Source organism: Barbus barbus (genome assembly GCF_936440315.1).
Source record: "Barbus barbus genome assembly, chromosome: 29".
Lineage (NCBI taxonomy): Eukaryota > Metazoa > Chordata > Actinopteri > Cypriniformes > Cyprinidae > Barbus > Barbus barbus.
The window spans coordinates 15,632,611-15,655,646 of NC_136757.1; the positions used below are offsets into that span (position 1 = coordinate 15,632,611).

Below are 23,036 nucleotides of genomic sequence, written 5' to 3' on the forward strand. Positions count from 1 at the left end.
ATGATTGACAGTTAGGCCTAAACCTAAACAGATGGATACAAACATCAGCAGAAACCGCATTAGGCTCTCAAGGGACCTCACAGAAACACAGTAGGGCAACACAGCGTGACTATTAATATTTTTTGCCTGTTTTCTTCACTCTGCCATGCTTACATCTCAAAAAACAAAACATAACAAAAAACATACAAAAATGCATTCCAGAAATGTTTACCTTTATCAATAATTCTGGAGTGCTACTCGATGAAGAACAATAATACCTCAACATCGCAATCTGTAGTGAATGGTGTTCATTGCATAACTTTTACAGTTTGCTTCACATTTAGTTGTGATACCATGATGAAGTGATAGAAATTGTTTTTCATCGGTCTGAATTCAGATTTATTTATGTTTGTAGCTCTGAATATAATTCTTTTGTTTAGACTACTTCCATATTCTGTTTTCGACTTGAATATGAGATGTTGCAATGAATGGCTGACCAGGTGCACTTAAGGGCAGCATCACATTACAACAATTTTGATCATGAAGTCCACTAATTATGTCTAACAATTGCTAACAATATTTGTAACAGTGTCTTCCATATAGAATTATATCAGACCAACACAGCTGAGCTGTAATCAAACACAGATGGATGCTTCTCTACAATCTCCACCCATCCTCTGTCTATCAAACCCTCTGGACCCTGATAAGCCACGCCCTCTTGTTGGGTGTGTGTGATTTTCTTTTTCATTCCTCTTGTTCTTACCCAGAATGGCTTCCTGACATCTGATTTCGGCTTTTTGCATGTGATCTTTGGTTGTTTACGGACATCCATTCTTTCACTTTCTTGCTGGTGCCGTGGCCGAACACGGCGTAGGACCCGTTTGAAGATGCTAGCTGTTAGTGAGAGTTTCCTAGAGAGATCTTGAGAGTGACTGCTAGATGATGACTCTGAAAGTGCATCTTTAAGACTCGAGTCATTGTGCTCCTCACCTGCTGTCTGGCCTCCAACATCAGGCAGGTCCAGCCAGTTCCCGACCAAATCAGCAAAAACATTGTCGCCCAATACCAATGGCTGTCTGTTTCTACTGTGGTTCATCAATGAGGCTGTCCAATCAGTGGAGTCGTCAATGTCATACGAGGAGAAATTGTTGTCGGTTGTGTCTTCCTGAGAGGAAAATGAGGAAGAAGTGCTAAGACTTCCTCCGTAAACCATCCTGGGTTCGGGTACCCTGGGGATTCGGTGGTTCTCTGCTGGAGAACTAGTGAGGAACAAAGACGATTCCATTGTAAGCTCAGTCTTGAAACATTCTTGTGAAAGAATTTCTTCTGGATTCCGTGTTCGGTTCAGTTGGGTTATTTTTGAACTGTAGTTTATCTGATCGAGCATTGTGCGAGTGTATGAAGAGGCCTTGCTCGTTTTACTGGAGAACTCCAGCTCCTCCAGTGCAGTCTGGACCTGCAAGAGTTTGAGCTCCTGGAGAGCGCCGGTCACAGAATTCATCTGAGCTTGGAGACCCTCATCGGACTGCCACAAAGAATCCTATAATGGGAAAGGCAAGAGAGCAATTACTATGACATAGTGAAGCAATTATCAGTGAAATCTGTTGTGATTGATCAATAACACTTATCTCAAACTCACTTCACAGTAATTATCACAAATCAATATTACACCAAACAGTCTGCATTTTCTGCCCAGTGTGTCATCACAGAAACCTGGCTCAGCATCTGCTGAAGAGAATGCAGATGTTTTTGTCCTTGTCACAGCCTCCAGTGAATTGCTTACTAGGAGGATTAAGCCATGATTTTCCTTTGAAACTACTGTTAAAAAACTGCGGTCAGTGAGATAAAACCCCAACAAAAACTACTTTTATTGAGCAAGGATGCATTACATTGATCAAGAGTGACAATTTAGACTTTCATGTTAGTATAAAAATTTCAAATAAATGCTGTCCTTTTGATCCATTTACCAAATAATCCTCAAGTTTACACAACATTGAGCTGCACAACTTTTTTCAACATTTAAAAAAAATAATAAAAAATGTTTGAGCATTAAACCAGCATATTATAATTATTTCTGAGGGATCATGTTTTATTGCATGTTTATTAATGTTTTTTTTTGACAATTATGAATATATTAAGTTGTAAGCATACCTACAAATTGTAAAATAAGTTGTTACAAGTTTTTTTTTTTTATGTTAACATGGTCTAGACAGAAAAGCATAATGCGTGTCTTTATACAGTTATGAGCCAAAATGTTTATATAAATTTTAGATATCCCATACTGTATGGAATATTTGCTTGTTGTATTTATTAAATTGAATACATTCAAGTAAATTCCATCTCTATACACTACAAAAATGCCCTTTTTCTTCTCTTACTGAGCAAAACCACTGTCGTCTTACCTTCTTTTGTCTTTCCTTCCCTCGTCTCACTCGCTGTTTTCTGTTCCTTCTCTCCCTTACAAGTGTGATCGATCACCAGCTAGTCTGAGCACAGCAGCACACCACTGATGCTTTTCTATAGTAGTGTTGTCTCTCAAGGCATGATGGGAGATGTAGGAGCTCATGGGTGTAGGAGCTCAAGGCATGGGTGAAATGACTAAACTGTGATTCATGGGCGAACAGCTGAGGCATGTATTTTACTGGATTGGTCACAAGGGAAACGTAGAGCTTAACTTGTATTTGACCTGAAACATTCCATTCAGTCCGAATTGGATATTCAAAAGGATGTTATATTGGCTGCTTATGTAGGCAGTAGAGCCATATTGTCATCATAAAAATCACTTTTACTATGAGAATTCAGTTTTTAAAGTTTAAAGAGGCAAATTGTTACAACTAATCACTATATAACTTAGCTTATAATTCGCCCTGTTTGCCAGTTATAACATGTTCACCGTTTCATCAGATTCAGGGGTAGGTCCTATTTCTCATTTTGTAATGTCACTGACTTCTCCTGTGTCAGTTTCCGGTGGGATGTGCCCAGACGGACAGCTGTATTAATCAGACATCACTGACCCCACCAACAAGTGATTGATGCAGTGAGTAACATCCTGTTTCCTCATTTGGCAGCACCTCTTTTCTCTCGCTCATTCATTTTCAGTTTCAACCATACAAATAAAGGTTATTTAAATATAAAGAAAGAACATTTTTCTGTTATCAGGGTTTATTGCAGATGTGTTCACTGATCTGTATAGCCAAAAGAACATTTATTCAGACACCTTCAATATTTCTCACATTACCACACTTTTTTTTTTTTGCTATAGTTTAGAAAACAGTAATAAAATATGACAAGAACTCAGAGTTAAACTGTGTCAGAACAAATTCATCTGGATAATGTCATAACTTTGATAGAAAGGTATGTTATGAATTAGGTTGAATAGCTATCAGCTGTTAAATTTAAGTACATAATTAGATAACACTAATTTAGGTCAACCAATTACCAAACAATGCTTAATTTTGATCAGTTTGTGCTCTGTGGTGTAAAAAAGTCACATTAGCAATTAAAGACAAACACTTAAGCAAAACATGGTCAGGTCAAAGTGTCTGAATAATTTTTGGCCCAAAATTGATACATTTTAATGTTCTCTTTTATAGATCAGTAAATGTCTTTTAATCTGATCACAAGCTGCATTAAATTTTAAAACATTACAGAAGGGCAAGTACCGGCCAATCAGCGGCCTCCTTTTCAAAATACCTCTGCCAATCAGGTTGCACCTTTTCTCCAGCACCGGGCGGACAACAGCTGGACAAACATCAACACACTTAGCAGAGAAAGGTGCATACAACTGTTTTTGAAAACAACATTATAATGCAGAGTCATACTAATTATTCCCTGACATATCTGAGAAGATTCTTGCGATAAAAACACCTGTCCTGTAAAAGTAGATGAAAAGAGAGGGAAAAGAGCAGGAAAATCTCACCAGTTCATGTTTTAGACGCCGAAGGTTGCTCTCCATGTGACCGAGATCCGTTTGGTCTTCCTCCATAGCTGCTGAATTACACAATTAAAATATTGAACGCAGGTTGATTCATTAAAAACTTAGTTCCTTTTGATGTCGCTATCCGCTGAGCTCTTTGGTTTCTTCCGCCTCGGTGTGTTGAGGTCAGTCGTGAGGTATGACCAGCGATGTTTGCTAATATAATATTCCTCTAATCTCTCTCGCCTCTGACACACTGCGGCTGATTACATATTCAGATGACATTACAGGCGAGGAAGCCACTGAAGTGTATGTGGTGTCATGTAGAGGGGAAAGTTCCTGAAGAGGATTTGCTAACGACTGGTGGTCAACAACACGGGTCATGCTTTCACACCAGTGCTCAGTTCATATGAATGGAGGCTTCATACATAACAATAGAGCTACAGCTTTAACTCCGATTTTAAGATTCGCTCTGATTGGACATTAGAAGGGGGAAGGGCCTATTTACAAACTTAAGTAATAATATAGAATTGAATTCCAGGGGCTTGATGTCCTCAAAAAGCATCAAATGTTAAAGTCTTTTAACTTGCTGGGAGAAACTTTCAGATGACTTGTAATTACCGTTTGTGGCAGGGAATGTATTAGACGTGGTATTCAAAGATTGCTTTAATTTCAACCCTACTTAAGTCAAACGTATTTTTTTTATGTTTGCAGATTCTATTTAAATTTCATCGCTTGCTTATGCCAACCACGTGTGTTTGTCGCTCTCTGCAGGATGTTGCTGATATTTCAAGCGGCGTTTCTGTTTCTGTGCGCAAGAGGGCGACGTGATTCACTGCGCGACTCATTTCAGCGTCGAAGAACTGAACTTCGTTGCAAAAACAAATATGGCGGCATCCGGGAAAGCAGCGCATGAGTTGCAACCCAGAACCCGGACAGAAGATGTTTTGATTAACGGGGGTGTCGAGTTCAGCTCGTTACTCCTCTCAAAACCTGTGCTTGAGGGTTTATCTGCCTCTGGCTTTCAGAGACCGTCCCCCATCCAGCTGAAGGCAATCCCGCTGGGAAGATGTGGACTAGGTACGAGACCCGAAAACAGTACAAAAACAAGCTATTCTTGACATTAATTACATACTAAAACGGACTGCTCTTTAATGTCAGAAGTGTACTGTGACATTCAAAAATATAGTGCATCGATGAAAACATTGTGCCTGTATTTCATGCTCCTTTACACGAAAATAATGTTGTTTATTAACGTTTTCTTCTGTCCAGATCTCATTGTTCAGGCCAAGTCTGGCACAGGAAAAACCTGTGTGTTTACCACCATCGCTTTGGACACCCTTATATTGGAAAACACAACCACACAGGTATTACCTTTTCCAAATTGCAACAGAATGTAACGTAATGTTTTACAGTAAAACGGAATAAAGGAACTATCAACGTTTGAAAGACTCCTCTATCTTTTGATGTTAAATATAAGCACCCGAAACACGAGAAGTGTGCCTGTTTGACAATAATATGCCCTTCTCTTGTCCCATCAGGTGCTGGTTTTGGCCCCCACTCGGGAGATAGCGGTGCAGATTCATGCTGTTGTCATGGCAATAGGCAGTGCTATGGAGGGCTTGGAGTGCCATGTGTTCATTGGTGGCCGACCTGTCAGTCAAGACAAACTTAATCTTAAGAAATGCCACATTGCCATTGGTTCACCAGGTATGAGCTAGTTGAAATTCTTTTTAGACCGATATGTTAGATGGATTACATTTATGATGGTGATTTAGTGTAAATTTGCTGACATTAAATGTTTAGATGTCTGTCTTCATGTGTAGGCTTGATAATCTTCTGGCCTTATTACTATGTATTTAAAGTTGATGTGTGTGTTTTTGTGCTATTATCATCACCAACTGGAAGTGAAAAAATATTTTTTTTTCACTGAACACTCCTCCACTCTGCCATTGGTCGGTCTGTATAGTCCCACCCCAAACTGAACAATTGGTTGCTAATTTGCTCTGGTCTTGATTCAGTCTTCCAGTAAAAGTGAAGTGACATAAGCTGTACTTTCTAATCATTTAGTCTGCTTAAACTCCTCGTCTTTCTTATGATCACCTGCAAGCTTACATTCAGATCTGCCACCATCCAGTCAACACTGATGGATTGAACCAAGTTCTGCCCTAATTTTTTAAAAAATTCTTTCCTTTTTTAATATTTTGGTTCATTTGGACATCAGTATATTGAAGAAAATATGTTGCTACTTCCATTTCATTATGACTTTGAGCATATATATATATAAATAAGTATTTTACCAAAAAATACTTGTTTTAGCATTTTTGTTACACGCTGTAAAAATGTCAAGTGTGAGGTTTAGCTCATCTAATTAGGAAATTGTCTGGAATAGTGTTTATATAGTATTATAGTATATTAGTTTTTATTTTGTTAGGCAGTGCTGATGAAGTTTTGTTGTATTTATAGGTCGTATTAAGCAGCTAATTGAGATGGGAGTCCTGACTACATCCTCCATTCGCTTGTTTGTTTTGGATGAGGCTGATAAGCTGCTGGAGGAGGACAGCAGCAGCAGCTTTCAGGAGCAGATCAAGTAAGAGCTGAAGTAGAGGTTTTTATACAGAGACTGTTCTGTATTCTAATTCAGCAGGTTTGAGTTAACTTCTCCCTGTCTGTCTTAGCTGGATCTTCTCTTCTTTACCAGCAAACAAACAAATGGTGGCCCTCTCTGCCACCTACCCAGAATCTTTAGCACAATATCTGTCAAGATACATGAGAGAGCCGACGTTTGTGCGACTGAACCCAACAGACCCTGGACTCCTTGGTCAGTCTGCAGTCTCGTCTGATTCGTTGATGTATTTCTTCTATGTGAATACCCTTTCAAATCTTAATTAAAATAATATATTCTCTCCTCCAGGGCTGAAGCAATACTATAAAATCGTGCCGTCTCATTCATTAGCTCATAAAGTCTTTGAGGAGAAGGTTCAGAGTCTCCTTGAACTCTTCAGTAAAATCCCATTTAACCAAGCGCTGGTATTCTCAAACCTCCATACAAGGCAAGAGCTGACACACCTTTCAATTACTTCAATTATTCTGAAAACATGCTGATTTGTGCAATAAGAGTAACATACTGTTATAGCACCGGTCATTATTATTCGAAGACTTTTATTAACAAAAGAATTGTGATCTTTATTGAAAGTAATGAAAGACTGAGTTGAGCTGTTGTTCTGCAGGGCTCAGCACCTGGCTGATATCCTCTCTTCTAAAGGTTTGCCTGCAGTCTGCATCTCAGGTGAGCTTCACCTTGGGTCTCTTTTAAAACTTAGTGAATCATGGCCTTGCTCTATATTAAACAGACTTTTACTTTATGGCAGCTTTCTAATGGCAAGTAAATGATTTGTAATGATGAGCATATTAAAAACACTGCTTTATATCACTCAGAAACGTTTACAAATCCTTTTTCCAATTAGTGCTTTGTTGCATCATACTTTTGAAACTTTTTAAAATGTCAGTGGTTTGATTCTGTGGGTTTGATCTCAAGTGAACGAAGGAGTATTAAATGTATGATTGTAACTGATCTCAGTGATATAATTTAAGTTCATGAAAGGTCATTAGGTTTTTTTCATTTAAAAAAATGTTTTCTTCAAAAATAAGATTACAAAGGATTTTAAGGCTTTTCTTAAAATTCTGTCCATACAAAATACGAATACTACAACAAATTAATAATAGATTACATAAGGGCCATTCACACAGAACATAAAAAAACCCCCTGCAACATCAAGATATGTTTTTAAAAAGGTTAACTTTTAACTCAAGTACCATTAAAATTTTAGAGGAAAAAAAAAAACTTTTCATAATTTAATCAAATTAAGATTTATACATTTATAACATTTCACAACTCCTTGCATTGCAGTCTAGAGTGGCCTTCTCCATTAAGGATATATGCAATGCCGAAGGCATCTTATCATGAAAGATATATATCTACCTTTTGATACTGAATGTGTGCATATAATGCCTTACAATGCAGCACCTGTTAGCAGCTCACTAGGTTTTTTGATAAGAATGATATCATTTAGAATGTGGGCATGTAAATGAAGGCCCAAAATGTATGAAAGCCATTATTAATGGTTATGTTAAAACCCCTTGATGTGTGTTTTGTATGTAGGTGGTTTAAGTCAGGATCAGAGGTTAGAGGCGATGTGGAAGCTGAAACAGTATCAGTGTCGAGTTTTAATATCCACTGATCTGGTGAGGCTCAACCTATTATAACACCTACACTGGAAAATACCCAACGTTTAATACCCAAACAACATTTAATTTGTTATAAATCTCTCTTCCACAGACCTCACGTGGTATCGATGCTGAGAAGGTGAACTTGGTGATTAATCTGGATGTTCCTCAGGACTGGGAGACTTACATGCACCGTATTGGTCGTGCTGGACGATTTGGTTTGTCCAATTATAGAACAATTAAAGCACCAATATATGTGAAGCCTCTACTCTGTGGTTTTAATTAATGTGTGTCTTGGGCATTTACATGAGTGCTTAATCAGAGATCATCTGCTCTGAGACAAGGTCAGAGTCTGAAAGGGCTACTACAGCAAACAGTTTCATCATTAGCTGCTAAACACAAACTCATCAAGAGCTTTTTAATGACCGCAGCACTCCAAAATCAGAATTCATAATTGGAACTTGAGCGTGATGTTGTTGTGGACGAATTTAATCTTCATTCTAATTAGAAATCTTTAAATGGATACGATCAGCAGTGTCGTTCCTCTAACTGTGACCTCTGTTGTGTTTCAGGCACTCTGGGGGTTGCTGTGACCTACTGTTGCTATGGAGAGGAGGAGAACAAAATGATGGCCATTGCTCAGAAATGTTCTCTGAATCTCACTCATTTACCAGGTACTTCTGAAAGTCAAAGAATATTCCAGGTTCTGTGCCAGTTAAACTCAATTGACAGCATTTGTGGCATAATGGTGACAAAATAAAAGCAAAAATTTAGGAAACATTGATGCCCCACAATGGAAGTGAGTAGGGCCAGTCTGTAGAGTCACTAAAATATAATACAAATATAAATTAAAGGGGTCATTAGCTGCCTAGTGGATATGATTCTTTAGGGCCTTAACGAATAGTCTATAACATTGGTTAAAACATTTTCTCAAAGGTAGTGTAAAACAACACCCTTTTTACTTTCACAGTGACCCATTTCGGTGCATGTCCATTTAAATGCTAATAAACTCTGCTCACCCCGCCCCTCTCTAGATGGCCAGTTCTCTAGACTGTTAACTTAAGCCGCATTCGTCGCAGAACTTGCTAACAAGCGTATTATTAGGAAAGGTGGTATGCAAATATTCATAAAAAAAAACTATACTCACTTTTTCTGTAGGTAAAGCTGGAACACAAATGATTTGCGCGAGCATAAAGCATTTAGGTAGATTGGGAGGCACATTTCCTTAAAAAACTAAAGTAATCCACTGCATCTTCAGTGGCTCAGATGTCAGGAGTAAATGAGGACTGCTATGTTCATTATTACTTTCAACAACAGAACACCTTAATCGCTTAGGAGACATTCTTGTCTACATCTGCTCTGGCGGTGAAACAAAGGCTGACTGTTGACAGCTCACTCAGGGCGGGTTTGTGCTAAAATGTCAGTGTCAGTCAACAATCATGGGAGGGGCCTTGGCCAGTGTGACATCACACAGCCAAGAATCTGTGAATGGCTTTATCTGAGAAAGGGGTTATTTGGGGATTAAATAATAATAATAAAAAAAAACACTGGGTGGATTTTTATCATTATAGGGTGGTTGTGTACACATACTGCCAACACACATTTCAGTTCAAACAGCATGTAAAAGTGAATTTTGCATCCAATGACCCCTTTAAAAAAATGAAATGTAAGTATTTCCAAATTTATATTTTAAAAAAAGTGTGAACCTTTGTTCCCCTTTTTGATTGAAATAATATGAGGTGGGAGGAAAAACTTTGTTTCAGTGCTTTTGCAAGCGAAGTTTCTCAGATGAACTCAATACGTTGGCGAGATAATACAAATATTTTCTTTGCAAAAAGTATACTTTGGCTGTGTTCTGCGGCGGTCTGCGCACTGTCCTTGTGATTTTAATTTTCGTCATCAGGAATGTTTCCGGACGTCCAGAAAAAGAAGTATATCCTTGCCTCGAGGGGACTTTTCCTCTGAAGTTAACTTTGTTGCCTGGCAACACAATACTGTGAACCCTAAAATGGCTGTAAAAATGGATATGAACCTGGAATGTTCCTTTAACTTGGCATGAAGGCTGTTAAGCATGTTTCCTTGCCTTGTGTTACAGATCCAATCCCTGCAGGGATCATGGAAGAGGCTTGTGACTGGGATGTGATAACTGAACCGCCTTCAAAACCCACTCATAAAATTCCTGACATTCCCAAACCAGAGAAGAAGAAACAAGCTAAATCTGAAAAGCCGACATTGAAACCCTCCAGAGAGCCTCACATCTCTGCGGTCATCCCAGAAAGGACAACAGGTGATACATCCTACAGTGGAGCTGAAACCAAGGTTAAAAAGCACTCACCGAAACCTGGGAAGCAAAAACCAATACAGTCTACTACAAACCTCCAACATGACTCGACTCCTACTCAAAAAGAACAGAATGACACCCTTCCCAGAATTCCTCCACTACCGTCTTTTAAATTGCATGCACGAAAAGCTATGACTTTCAATGAGGCTGTGGCGGATTATGAGAATTTCATAACAGAAGGTCTGGGAAGATCTGTCGAAATCATTCGCCAATATGATGGATTCAACAGGAGTCGAGATGCAGTTAATGGACTGCATAACGGCCATGATGATGATGATGATGAGGATGATAATAAGGCTTATAAATCATATGCTCTAGAAGAATCGCACTCCCATCAAGATCTTCCTCCACCACAGGAGGTTTCAGAGTTGTCCTCTGAGCAGAAGACTCTTTCTGTGTCATCTGATGATTCTTCTTCAGAGTCCGAGGTGGAGACTGAATCAAGCTCTTCTGTCCCTGCTCGGTCTTCTCATCACACACCTGCTCTTCCAGACAAAAGAGTCTCAGCATTGAATGAATCCTCTTTACCTTCAGCCAGAGTATCACAACAGACTAGCAGAAACGAGCAAAGGCCTAGTCAATGCCAGAATCCTGCTAACCACCACAGCCTTCCCCAGAAACACCGGCTGGCCTCTAAATCCAGCAGGAAGACCACCTCGGCAGGACAGAAGGGGAGAAAAAGAGAGACTGATGATCTGGAAGAGGAAGTGGCCGGGCAGGATTATTGGAGTTCATACAGAGCCTGGGTTGAATATTACAATTCATATTATCACCATTCACCCTATAACTGGATGACTGCGTTTTATATGAATTCTGTCTACATGAAAGAAATGATGAAGCACTAAAAAGTTGCCAAGCATATGACTTCATATGACATGTGAGCTTTGTAATGATCTCATTTGCACTGTGTATGTGTTCTCTAATAAAAATAATTCTTAAAATGTTATGTGCAATCATTTGAAATATTTTGTTACAGCTAACTGCAGTTTTATTAAAATATTTGAAACTATCATTATGAGAACATAATGAACATTTTCACAAACATCTCATAAGGAAACAAAACCTTCAGGGTTTTTAGCCGCAATCAGAGAAACCACGCCCACTAATCTGAACATCCTGCTGGATAATGGCACTGATTAGCAGAAATAAATCGGTGCTCTCCAAATCAACGGAATAATAACAAGAATAAAGGCTAGGTGACCAGTTCACGAAAAGACAAGGAGTTTTGAGCTGTTTAGCCATGATTAGTAGGCTACATGGCTCTCTGGAATGCTTGACAATGATTGGTCAATTATGGAAGCCCATAATTTCAGTAATGATAATTATATACAGTATGTTATATATTGATAAAATTATGTATAATAAATGTTTGAAAGAATAACTTGACCAAGGTTGGCCTATTTTTTTTCAGAGCAGCTTTATTTCAGGCACTGATTTAAAAAACAACCTGTTTAACGCGAAATACGTTTCTTCTCATGTTTTTCACTATAGCTACGAGCCACAAAATAAATAAGGAAATAATTTAAGACAGTTATATACTGTTATCAGCATATGTTAAAGTAGATTAGTCTCTAGTTGAATATGCGCCATTAATGTAGCATTAGCCATCTTTTTTTTTTTCTTTCACTTTCACCGTCTTGCTTTGCACGTTGCTTTCTTGAGTTGCTTGACCCCTCCCCATAATATCATTTGTTTATAGGCCACATATTAGGCACTTTTTAAAGGTTTTTACTGTTTATTTTTCAGTGTTAATGAGAGTGACATCGAGAGTTAAAAAAGAGGAAAATCATTTGGAAATCCTTGGGGGGGCTGTGCTGAGGCTAAACAAGTTTCTGATGGGGATAGCACCGTCAAGCCACACCCTATAGCGCCTCCACTGTTCCTGTTACGTGATGTGCCAGCATTTACAGAAAGCGCCAGGGTCACGCACTGACCCCTCTGATGTGTAGGCCTACGTGCTGTTTCCCGTCTGGGGTTTGTCTCTGATACTGATAATCATTTATTATTTCCGCATCTTTTCCGTTGTGAGACAGCATACCAACAAAATCACTGACACAGGTGTTCAGTTTAGACCTTACTTTGGAAAGCACCTTCCTAGTTGCTTCCTAGACCACGAGGCGTCTTCAGCAGCCGCACTCCCGCAGTAATCCCACAGCGCATCTGTTGGAGATCTGTTGAAAAGTGCAGGGAATCAGCGCATCGCTGGTGCAGTGTGTTTTCTGACCCCAGCGGCCCGCGAGCTGGGCAAGAAGAGGCATCATCTCAGCCACTGTGTTCTGGGCTCCGCTGTTTATCATCCTCGTGCTGAACATGTGCGAGGACTTCAGACAGAAACAAGTGAGAATTTCTTAATTATCTCATGACAAAATACTTTTGTGACTTTTTTATTTGCTTAGGCCTACTTATTTGTTTGTCTGTTTTTTTGTTAGTTGTTTACTTAGAAAATAAATAAAACCTTTTAAAATAACTGATAGGCCTATACTAAAAGTTAAATTTCCCACATTCATTTACCCTGGACCACAAAACCAGTCATAAGTCGCACAGGTATATTTGTTGCAATAGCCAACAATACATTGTATGGGTCAAAATGATCGATTTTTATTTCATGCCACAAATAATTATATTTATATAATTACTTTCAGATGATGTACAAATCTTAATTTTAAAAAAACTGACCCTTATTTTTTGTGGACACACACACTTGTTTTTGTGAAAAGTGGGGATATCCCACAGCCGTAATGGTTTTTAATTTATACTGTACAAACTGTATGTGTTATTGCACTACACCAACCCTACACCTAAACTTAGCCCTCACAGGAAACTGTGCATTTTTACTTTTCCAAAAAAAAAAAAGCAAAAAAACCCTCACTCTGTATATGATTTAGAAAAGAGGGGACATGGGGCAATATCCTCATAAGTCGCCTTCTCCTTGTATTACCTGTCATACCCATGCCATTACACACACACACACACACACACACACGCACACACGCGCGCGCGCGCGCGCATCTATTATCCACATTTTGAGTGATTGGTTGATTTTAAATTTCTACTTAAAATTAAGGTGACTTGACATGACTTGTTATGCTGAATAATATAGTTTCCATAAAAAATATTTAATTAGGGAAAACCTAAGTATTTAAAAGAAGTTGAACTGTTCAATATTTTCAGGTTCTGTCTGAAATTTTTACTCTAAAAATATAATTTTCATTAGGAAAAAATCATTTAAAAAATTTAAGCTTTTTCACATTTTGGAGCTCACTGTAACATTTTCTCTTTTTAAAAAAATCCCTTTGATTGTGTGTGTGTGTGTGTGAGAGAGAACTGAGAACATTTTCTTGTTCATTCACTGTGTCCATCGGTTGTTTTGTTGTTTTGTAGCGCTGGCTGCTGCGTGAGCTGTTCCTGCAGCAGTGGAGCTGCTCATTTACACGCTGCTCCATCGACAGCTGCGCTTACACCTCCACAAACTCCTGCCCAACACACTCATCAAAACAGCTGACTGATGGACTGGAGCAACATGTTTTTCGTGATACAGGTGATGTACATAGATGTACATTAAAGTAGTAACGCTAATATATTAATTGAATGTAGCCTTACTGATATGTTAAGCCCCACATGCTCTGCGACTTATTTATCAGCTTTATCAAAATGTATTATAAAGTATTACTTAAAGGCAAGATAAATGAAATGTAGCTTATAAATGGAGTTGACCAGAAAATTTCAATTTTATCATCATTAACTCACCCCATGGATAAACTATTAGAGAAATGTCTCTGCTGTTTTTTCCCCCTAGAAGAATATAGGCTAACGATAATCTAAATTGTATAGTTACCAACACAATCTTGAAAATATCTTCTTTTTTCACAGAAGAAGGAAAGTCATACAGTTTTGGAATGACATGAGAGTAAATGATGACAGAATTGTCATTTTTGTCTGAAGTATCCTTTTTAGGGTTTCTGATTTACAAGGCTTGATAACTTTAAGAACACAATCATGTAAATCTTAAGTAAACAAATATCAATATGCTATGAATTATATGCTCACTAACATTTTGCAATTCAGTTTAAAGTAAATATAAACAGATTTAGATCAAAATATCAGTTGAATAAAATCAAAGAGGTTTTCCTAATGGTTCCTACTCATAATGTAGGGTAATTGTTACAAATGTCCCCCCCCCCTAAATAACATAAAATCAAACTAAAACTCGATTAATGCGACCAGAGCTGCATGTGGCTAATGTTAATAATACAACATCCAAAGTGACAAAATTGTGGCAAGTAATGTTTTTAAATGATGCTTTGATATTGAATGATTTATATGGGATGTGAGAAGCAAATTATCTGATGATCAGATAAATTCAAGTTTATGATGGAGTCTGAAAGGCCCAGCTGCATTCTGCATCCCGCCTGATTTACTCTTTTTGTTGGATGTCATATCTATACTTTATTTCATCTCCAGAATATTGTTATGAGCTTGTGATTTCATCTTTAAACTGCTGTTAGATTGTGGTTCAGCATTGTCCAAAGGAACTGAATAAACAGCAGATGTATTTGTGGCAGATACAATTCATTTATCAGGCGTTTCACAACTGTGACACAAGACAAGATCATAAATAATATTTAACATCTGACAGTGAACAGGAATCTGCTGAATAGAACAACATGACTATCAAAAAAAGAAAAAAAAAAGAAAGAAAAAAAAGAAGCGAAAGAGTAAAAGAGTTAAACAAGCACAGACACACAGAGGAAGAAAGAAGACCCTCGACAGGTATGTAGATGCGCACATACAGATCTCCACTTGGTAATAATATATTCAAAACAACCAATTCTGTCATCTGAAGGAACTGCACAAATGAATTATTACAAAGCTGTTAGGATTCTAGAGTCACTTCCATTACATTGATGGTTCTGTAGTGTCCCCTGCTGGGCTGGAAGTAAAGACAAAGCCAAAGAAAAACTCCAACACATTACTGCTCGCCAATGTCCACAGGTGATCCAATACTCAACATTTATCATCTTAAAATTTAGAATATATTGGCCACACCTTCTCCTCCTATTAATTAAACATTAGATCATTTCCATATTTCCCATCTATTATGTACACATGAAAATCAATCAATCACAAAGGGACCAAACATCATCTGGACCATAAAATCGGATCATTAGAGATTTGCCATGGATTGTATGTACAACAAACAGGAAGATAATCATCATATGAACACATGGGCCATCAAAGAACATTTTGGTAAGAACGGTGTGGGCCGGATACCCTGATATTCCTAAATGTCACAATGTGCTTTTCCCTGTAATACTGGTGTCATGTCCAACTCATGTTTGTGTAACTGGACATCCACTTCGGCTTTAAAGTTCAAGTATAGGTTATGTATCGGTTATTCAATTATTTCATCCTATTTTTCTTTCTGGAAAATATGGCTTATTCTACCTAAAAAGGGCCAAAACAAGATTAAATCTATTGATATGAGGCCTAGTGTGTGTTTCACAGCACTGAACACTAAAACTCTGGCCCTGGAGCAATAATGTCCTGAGGGGAGGGAGGGAGGGGGTACTTTCTATGTATGCTGGTGTAAGAGGCACAAGTGAGTGGGGGTTAAGGGTCATGGGATGGGGGTTATGGTACAAAAGGTGGAGCTCAGGGGATCAGGTGATTGATTGCTGGCAGTGAATGGTAAACGACACAGACGAAACAGGGACTTTCCACTAATGACCACAAGTTCTCTCGTTGGCAATGCCGTTCTTGTGAACATGGCTGACAAATAAGGACAAAGACAGAAAAGGAGGGAGAGAAAAGAGGTGGAGAATATCTCTAATTGATTCGTGCGGCTGACAATTTCTCCTCTTACAGCAACGTATGACGGGAAATCTAGTTAACAAAAACATTCACTGTTAATGAAAAATACAAACATCAAAAGTTTCTTACCCATGTAGTTTTACGCAAACTAGACACATTTTTAAATACCCATTGAGCGATAATGACAATAACACTTAGATCAGAACAACTACAGGAAGCAGGCCAGCAGTGGACAGAGGAAAGGGGCGGGGCAGACATTAAGGGACAAAAAGGGGGCGGGGTAGGCAGCTGCTCTGGTTTCGCCAAACAATGGCTATATATTACAAAATATTCTATCAACAATATTCACAGTTAAACCAAGGCTTGATACACATTGTAATCACAAAATCTCAGCGACGCCTTGTGCTTGTAGTCACAGAGTTTTTAAAAACACGTTCATGTTTCTTTCTCTCTCTCTCTCTCTCTCTCTCTTTTTTGGTTCTATATTACATAGAAATGTCTGATAGGTCACAGCTAACGTTACAAAGTCGGCTCAACGTTTTGGAGTCAGGGAGAGACAGTGGCTTAAAGAAGAAGGAAACTCTCCTCGCCCTGAGAGGCACGAACTGTGTGAGAGGCTGAGAGTTTGAGGGACGATTCAGTAATTCTTACAGCCACATACACGGGGCAGAAACATTCAAGTTAGACCTAATTCCGACCAATCACACATATTTCCAAAAATAAAAACTTAGCACAGTCTAAGAAACACTGTCACACTCATACGGTCTCCCTCAAACCTAAAGCAGATTTTCTCTTATCCTTTAGGAATTACTCTAGATCAAAATACAGCTTAATTGGGATAAAGAAAGCCGAGGCTTTGAGAGGCTGTTTGCGATGTTGGAACAGATTAACGGACTGATATTAAACAAACAAGACTCACAGATGAAAACAAACGTTTCACCTCTTGCCATCTGTAATCAAAAACAAAACAAAAACAGTAGGCTATGACCCAACAGAAAACTGTAAGAGGAAAAAGAAGAAGAAATGTTTTATGCACAGTGACACTGCAGTGACACCCTCATCTATATCAGTCCTGATGGAGAGTGATCGAATACTCATGGTCGTCCTGCTTTGCTTTCGCCGTCTCTCTCATTTACACAGATGCATCGTTGTTGATCTTCTATTTCTTTTCAGAGTCTGAGTCAGTGCACTCCTTCTCCCACTAGGGGACAGGCTACTCATCAGTTTCTCTTCCTGAGTTCTGTTTTCTCCTACAATGCAGAGATTTTAACCACATCAGTGCCAGGGTTTGGAAGAGGCGGAGCGTCTGGGTTGGGAGGGGGTGGAGCGTCGGGACTGGCTCGAGAGTTGTTTGAGGGAGGGGTTGGGATACTGATGATTGCCGTGGTAACCAGTCCACTGCTCTTGCAGTTCAGACTCCCTGATTCATCCGACATCAGATTGAGACTGGAACGACTGAGAGAGAGAGAGACAAAGAGACAGAGGTCTTAAAACTCTTTTCATACTCTCACTTGTTTATTTCATTTGGCTGTTAACTGTTTATTAAATGTCCCTTGGAGTAACAGAGGACATGCATGTATCTAAACCAACAAATGTCATCTGTATTTTTTTTAATGTATTTTGTTTGAAAGTATCTGTGGGTGGAAATTATAAATTTTGAAATGTTAATAAAATGGCAGATTCCTTAGATTTGCTAAGGTTAATTTCAAAGATAGCATTTCATATATCATAAACAATAAATACTCATTTTGCCTTATTTGACAGAAATTAGAGCTTGATTGGAAATGATGCATCAAAAATACATTTGTATACATTTGAACCCTCACCTTCTGTTGAGACTGACTTTACATTTTATGTTTGGGACCCCATGAGACTGTAATAATAAAGTTGCAATGGTTTATGTTTATTTTACATTTTGTTTGGACTGTCATAGTCTTTTATATTTAGAAATTAATATTTTCACATAGTTTAAGATTTAAAGTCCGGGTCTGTGACAATGGTAAGCAATTCAAATTATACATTAAAAAGTATTTTAGAAGGAGAAAAATTATAATGGCATGGTTATTTTTTTTATAACAGACCTTATGTTCACCTTGTTGTAAGCTATTTTTTGCGAATGAGTGAGACTTCTGTTTATTAGCCACTATGGAGAATAAGTATAACCCTTGTAAAACTATTTGTGCTATAAATCTGTGTGTTTTTATGATTATGATAATACATTAAAATTATATGATAACAAATACCAGTTTGTAACATTAAGCAGCATAACAAACTGTTTGTGTACAGCTAAAATAGCTGGAAGCTGATGACACCGTAAGACTTGCACATTAGAGTCACAAATGGCTGCAACTGATCTAATGTAAAAAAAATAAAATAAATACTAATAATAAGGTGGATTATATAAAAAAAGTTGAAGTCTTTTAGCTCTGATAACCTAACCTATATAATCTAACCTGGTGTTTAGTGGTTGCTGTTCCCCACACTGGATGTGTAACGCGCTGAGCTCCTGCAGGTTGTGTGTGTGTGAGTGTGTGTGTGTGGCATTGAGAGGCTGCATGTTCTTCTTGGTTCTCCGAGAGCAGCAGGTGCCAGTGATGCCCTCCTCACTGGAGAGAGATGGACTCGGCGATGGGTAGTTCTGTAGTGCTGTCTGCAGGTACCCCTGTTCATACAGCCGCTCGTCCACAAACTCATGATTCTGTTCACAGAAACACAAAGATTATTGGTTTCTGATGTTTTATTTACTGTCATAACCCTTTTTCTCTTATTCCATTTACTTCAAAGACTTTACAAGCATGTTAAACACTTAAATATAAAAGAGAATATGAAACAACACTGATGCATGTTTACTTCAGTAATGTATAACAAATGAGAACAAATCAGAATCAAATCAGATAATTTTTATGTCGGTTGTATGTTACATAAGATGAGTTTGTGGATGTATTATTAAAAGCATATCTAAAGAGAATATTCAGTGGTTATTACTGTAGGGTGGGACTTGATTTGATTGAATTGTCAATTGTGTGAAACTACTATAATATTGGTTAATATATTTTTCCATGCCCACGCCTTGATTATGTCATTGCTAAGGAAGGGAATTGCAGAGGAAGAGAAAATTATTACATTTCGATGAAAGATTACAAAAACTGTTTTCTATTGTCTTAGACATGATGCAATAAAGCATAGAGCAACATTTTTATGTCATACCTACTTTTAAATATCAAGTTTGTGTTTTGTGTAAAGATATTTTGATGATAAATAGTTTAATTGACATTGTATTAATTGAACATTTACATTAATTTACATTTGTTTTAAGTTGCTCCAATATTGTGGCAATTAAAGTCTGCGTGAATTGGAAGTTGCTGCCGACTTTATTTCAGTGTAGTGACGTATTTCCATCTGAAACAGACTTGAATAGAGGGCGTGGTTTTATTTTTGAGCCGCTCCTCACTGTCTCTCACTCATAGCAACCTAACAGTTGGAGGGGTGTGTTTAAGGATATTCTGCCCAAGCCGTCAAACTGACATCACCAAAAAAGGAATGCCATTCCAGAACGGAAGTAAAATGTTCAGATTTTGATTAAAGTGCCCCTATTATGGATTTTTGAAAATGACCTTTCATGCAGTTTGTAACACAGCTGTAAGTGAATGAAAACATCCTGCAAAGTTTTAAATCTGAAAGTGCACCGTGTATAAAGTGATTGTCTCTCAAAAGAAAGACTTGACTCATCGAAACGAGTCATTTTTAAAACGAATCCCAAGCAGCATATTGCCCGCCCACTTGTTGGTCTTTTGCTTTGGTCTGAATGAAAATGCAAATTGGAGCTGTAAAAATAGCTGTTTCTTTGGTAACGGCTGTACACAATGCAGCACAGAAACAAAGCTTTTCGAAACTCTGAATCAATTAAACCAGTTGTTTCGCAAAATTCAGTGTTTCGAAGCATATATGATTCACAGTAAAGAAACAGTGTAACGTTAAATGGAATGAAAACTCACACCAAACTTGTATAATTGCACATTTTACAAACCAATTGCAAATGTTTCCATTAAAGTGTAATCTATTAATGTAATCTACAAATAATTGATATATGCCATTAAATATGAAGGTTCTGTAAAATTTGTGTTCGTTTTTTAATGTGTAGTGATTGTTTTGCGTGTCATTAGGCAGGGCTTGGCAAACCAGGGCAATTAGAATCAACTTTATTTCTCCTTTTGTATACACTTAAGTATTACAATTCATTAAAGTAATTTAAAAAATACCTAGCCTACATTATAAAATTGACCTGAGATCAGCTATAGACACTTGTTAATGGGTTTACCAAGTCAATGGCATCTAGTGTGAAGTCTATGAATTTTGAAATGTTTTGAAATCAAGTGTCAAAACAACATTATGAAGCCTTAATTATTTGTTGAAATCGTGTGACCTGGCGAGTTTGAGGCACATTCTGAACCACTGATTCGAAGCAAAAGATTTGTAAAGTTTCACGAAGCAGTGTTTCAAAAGCAGCCACTACTTCTGACTGACCGTGGTCTTCTCCAGGCAGTGCAGCAGATGGTGATGTTGACTCTCCAGCAGAGATGTGGTCTTCTTCAGTTGTTGGTCCTCCTCCAAGGAGCCCTGCAGAAACACATAGATAGACATTCACGTAACGTTTAAGGAATCACCGCATTTCATGCATGAATAATGAAGTGGTGAGAGGGACAGAGTGTGTGTTGTTTGGCTCAGTACCTGTGGTGAAAGTTTCATCTTGTAATAGGGGAGCTGCTGTTGCGTAAGAGTGGGAGGGAGAGACATGGAGAGTGGTTTACTGCTTTTGGAAGGAACTACATCCATAACAGAGCAGCACAATATATCATACCATAACTTAAATAAACAAAGCTTGAGAGTACGGAAGGACGAGGGACCTCAGAGGATTGGGCGAATTAGAGCGATTCCACTTTTCTGTTTCACAAATCCATTGGTACGGTTACTAAAGCGCCACATATCTGTTTCTTTTATTGTAGAGCTTTTGCCTAGGAGCTTGTGCTCACACACTGGACCCTCCGGCTGAATGCACATACACTGCTCCACATTTTCACCATTTCTACAACGTCTTAACACGACACGAGCACCAAAATAACATGAGTGAGTCAGTGAGTGATGTGTGGGAGGAGAGAGAGACAGAAGGAAAAAGAAAGATATTGACACAAATGAAGAGAAAGCAAAATTAGGCGTCTTACAGTAACATACCCCGAGTACTCGTATTCTGAGCAGACTGCATGTTTGCATGTGATCTGCGTGGTATTTATGAGCTATTCAGACAGACTAACCTAGAAGCAGCTTCTTCAGTTTGATGCAAAGTCAGACCACTCTTGGGTGAATTACATTAAGAAACCTCAAATTAACTCCAAAATCAAAGGACTTCATATTGTAAGAATACTTTGCATAAAGAAGACGAAGCCTATTTTTAGGGCAGCAACAAATTTGTCCATTGTGACATTATTTTCATGACAGTTAAGCACATTTTCCACCATTCTGAGCCTGTTTTTTGGAGAGGAACATTTTTTTTACTCTCCTTTTTTCTGTTGATATTGACTTTTCTACTGTTTATATATTTGGAGTCTATTGATGTATACGTGTAAAATTAATAACTTATTAATGCCCTTTCTCAAATTTTTTAAATATGTTCCCTTGATCTGATACAGACATAGTAAATATAAATTATATTATATATAATATAAATTATAAGTCTCATTTGTTGATGGATAAATTGGATAAAAACATGTAAATGTAAAAAAATAAATTAAGTAGCATTTAGTATTAAAATATATACCATCTAAAAGTTTTGGGAGTTTATTTTTAAAAAAGTAATTATATCCACTATTAAACATTTTCTATATTTGAAATAATATGCATTACAGTTGCAATATGCATAACAGTTTGGAGGCCTCTTAGACTCCATAATGATGCTAAATTTTGTCAGGTTCCCTTCTGTTTCACTCTCTGGACCTCTCTGAGGACGTTCTGTGAAACTGGTTAGCTCTCTTTGGAGGGGCCTGCAATCTGTCTCCGTACTCGCTGTTCACTCTCAGCATGTTCCTCGTTCCTCAAATGCATTCGATGCATTCAGAGAATTGCTGCTTTCTTTTTTCCAGGAAGGCATTTTATAGGAGTTGCACAGCTTCAAACAACCACAGTAATAAAGACCAGATCTCCCTTTTACACATATATGCTCACAGCCTACTCACTAATGCGGGTGTTTAGCAACACATTAAGACATTTTCACATCAGTTCATCACTCTGTCCTGATAAATTGGATGCCATTGAGTTAATTGAGCTGATTCTTGTGCAAATATGCAAACATGAAAATCTCATAATCGCTCTTAAGTGCTGAAAATTGGACCGCCCCATGTGAATCTCTAGCTTTAAACACTTTTAAAGCAAAACAACCTGACACTTTTATCTCTGCGCTAAAACACTGTCTGCAGGAGATCTTGTTGAAAACCATGCATAATTTATGGCAAATAAAAAAGAAGCCACCAGAAGTCAAACAGAAACAAAATATGGGAAAAAATGAGCATGAATGTGTGTGTGTGTGTGTTTGTATTTGTGAAACAATGTGTGTGAGTGTGTGTGTTTCTCACCGTTAGCTCCAGTGATTGGTTGAGCCCATTTCGTTTGCTATGCAGGAAGGCGCTAGAGCTGCCAGTCTTGGAAATTCTCATTCGGGACAGTCGGGCTTTCTGTCAACACATACATACACAAAGGAAGTTACAACTCAGT

At 38.0% G+C, this 23,036-nt stretch overlaps 3 protein-coding genes across 3 annotated transcripts in view; 1 reads left to right on the top strand and 2 right to left on the bottom strand.

Moving 5' to 3' along the window:
* Positions 1 to 589: 589 nt before the first annotated feature.
* Positions 590 to 3,964, bottom strand: LOC306849890 (PAK4-inhibitor INKA2-like; the record flags this gene model as incomplete). The annotated part of the gene is made up of 2 exons (XM_079385265.1): positions 590 to 1,519; positions 3,899 to 3,964. 2 exons carry the CDS (start codon positions 3,962 to 3,964, stop codon positions 590 to 592), a joined length of 996 nt encoding a protein of 331 aa, XP_079241391.1.
* A 705-nt stretch (positions 3,965 to 4,669) lies between these two features.
* Positions 4,670 to 11,408, top strand: LOC306849005 (putative ATP-dependent RNA helicase DDX20). The gene is made up of 11 exons (XM_079383830.1): positions 4,670 to 4,975; positions 5,168 to 5,262; positions 5,437 to 5,605; positions 6,362 to 6,485; positions 6,574 to 6,716; positions 6,810 to 6,948; positions 7,126 to 7,184; positions 8,058 to 8,140; positions 8,235 to 8,340; positions 8,695 to 8,796; positions 10,218 to 11,408. The coding sequence occupies exons 1-11, from the start codon at positions 4,783 to 4,785 to the stop codon at positions 11,306 to 11,308; spliced, it is 2,304 nt and encodes a 767-aa protein (XP_079239956.1). The 5' UTR covers positions 4,670 to 4,782; the 3' UTR covers positions 11,309 to 11,408.
* Positions 11,409 to 17,524: 6,116 nt separating this feature from the next.
* Positions 17,525 to 23,036, bottom strand: part of kcnd3 (potassium voltage-gated channel, Shal-related subfamily, member 3) — a gene marked incomplete at its 3' end in the record, with an annotated part of 99,566 nt that continues 94,054 nt past the window's right edge. Inside the window, exons 3-7 of the mRNA XM_079384793.1 lie at positions 22,898 to 22,996; positions 21,003 to 21,038; positions 20,799 to 20,891; positions 18,728 to 18,972; positions 17,525 to 17,729 (exon numbers count right to left, since the gene is read on the bottom strand). Of these exons, the coding sequence (XP_079240919.1) occupies positions 17,525 to 17,729; positions 18,728 to 18,972; positions 20,799 to 20,891; positions 21,003 to 21,038; positions 22,898 to 22,996 (678 nt within the window). The remainder of the gene's footprint in view (positions 17,730 to 18,727; positions 18,973 to 20,798; positions 20,892 to 21,002; positions 21,039 to 22,897; positions 22,997 to 23,036) is intronic.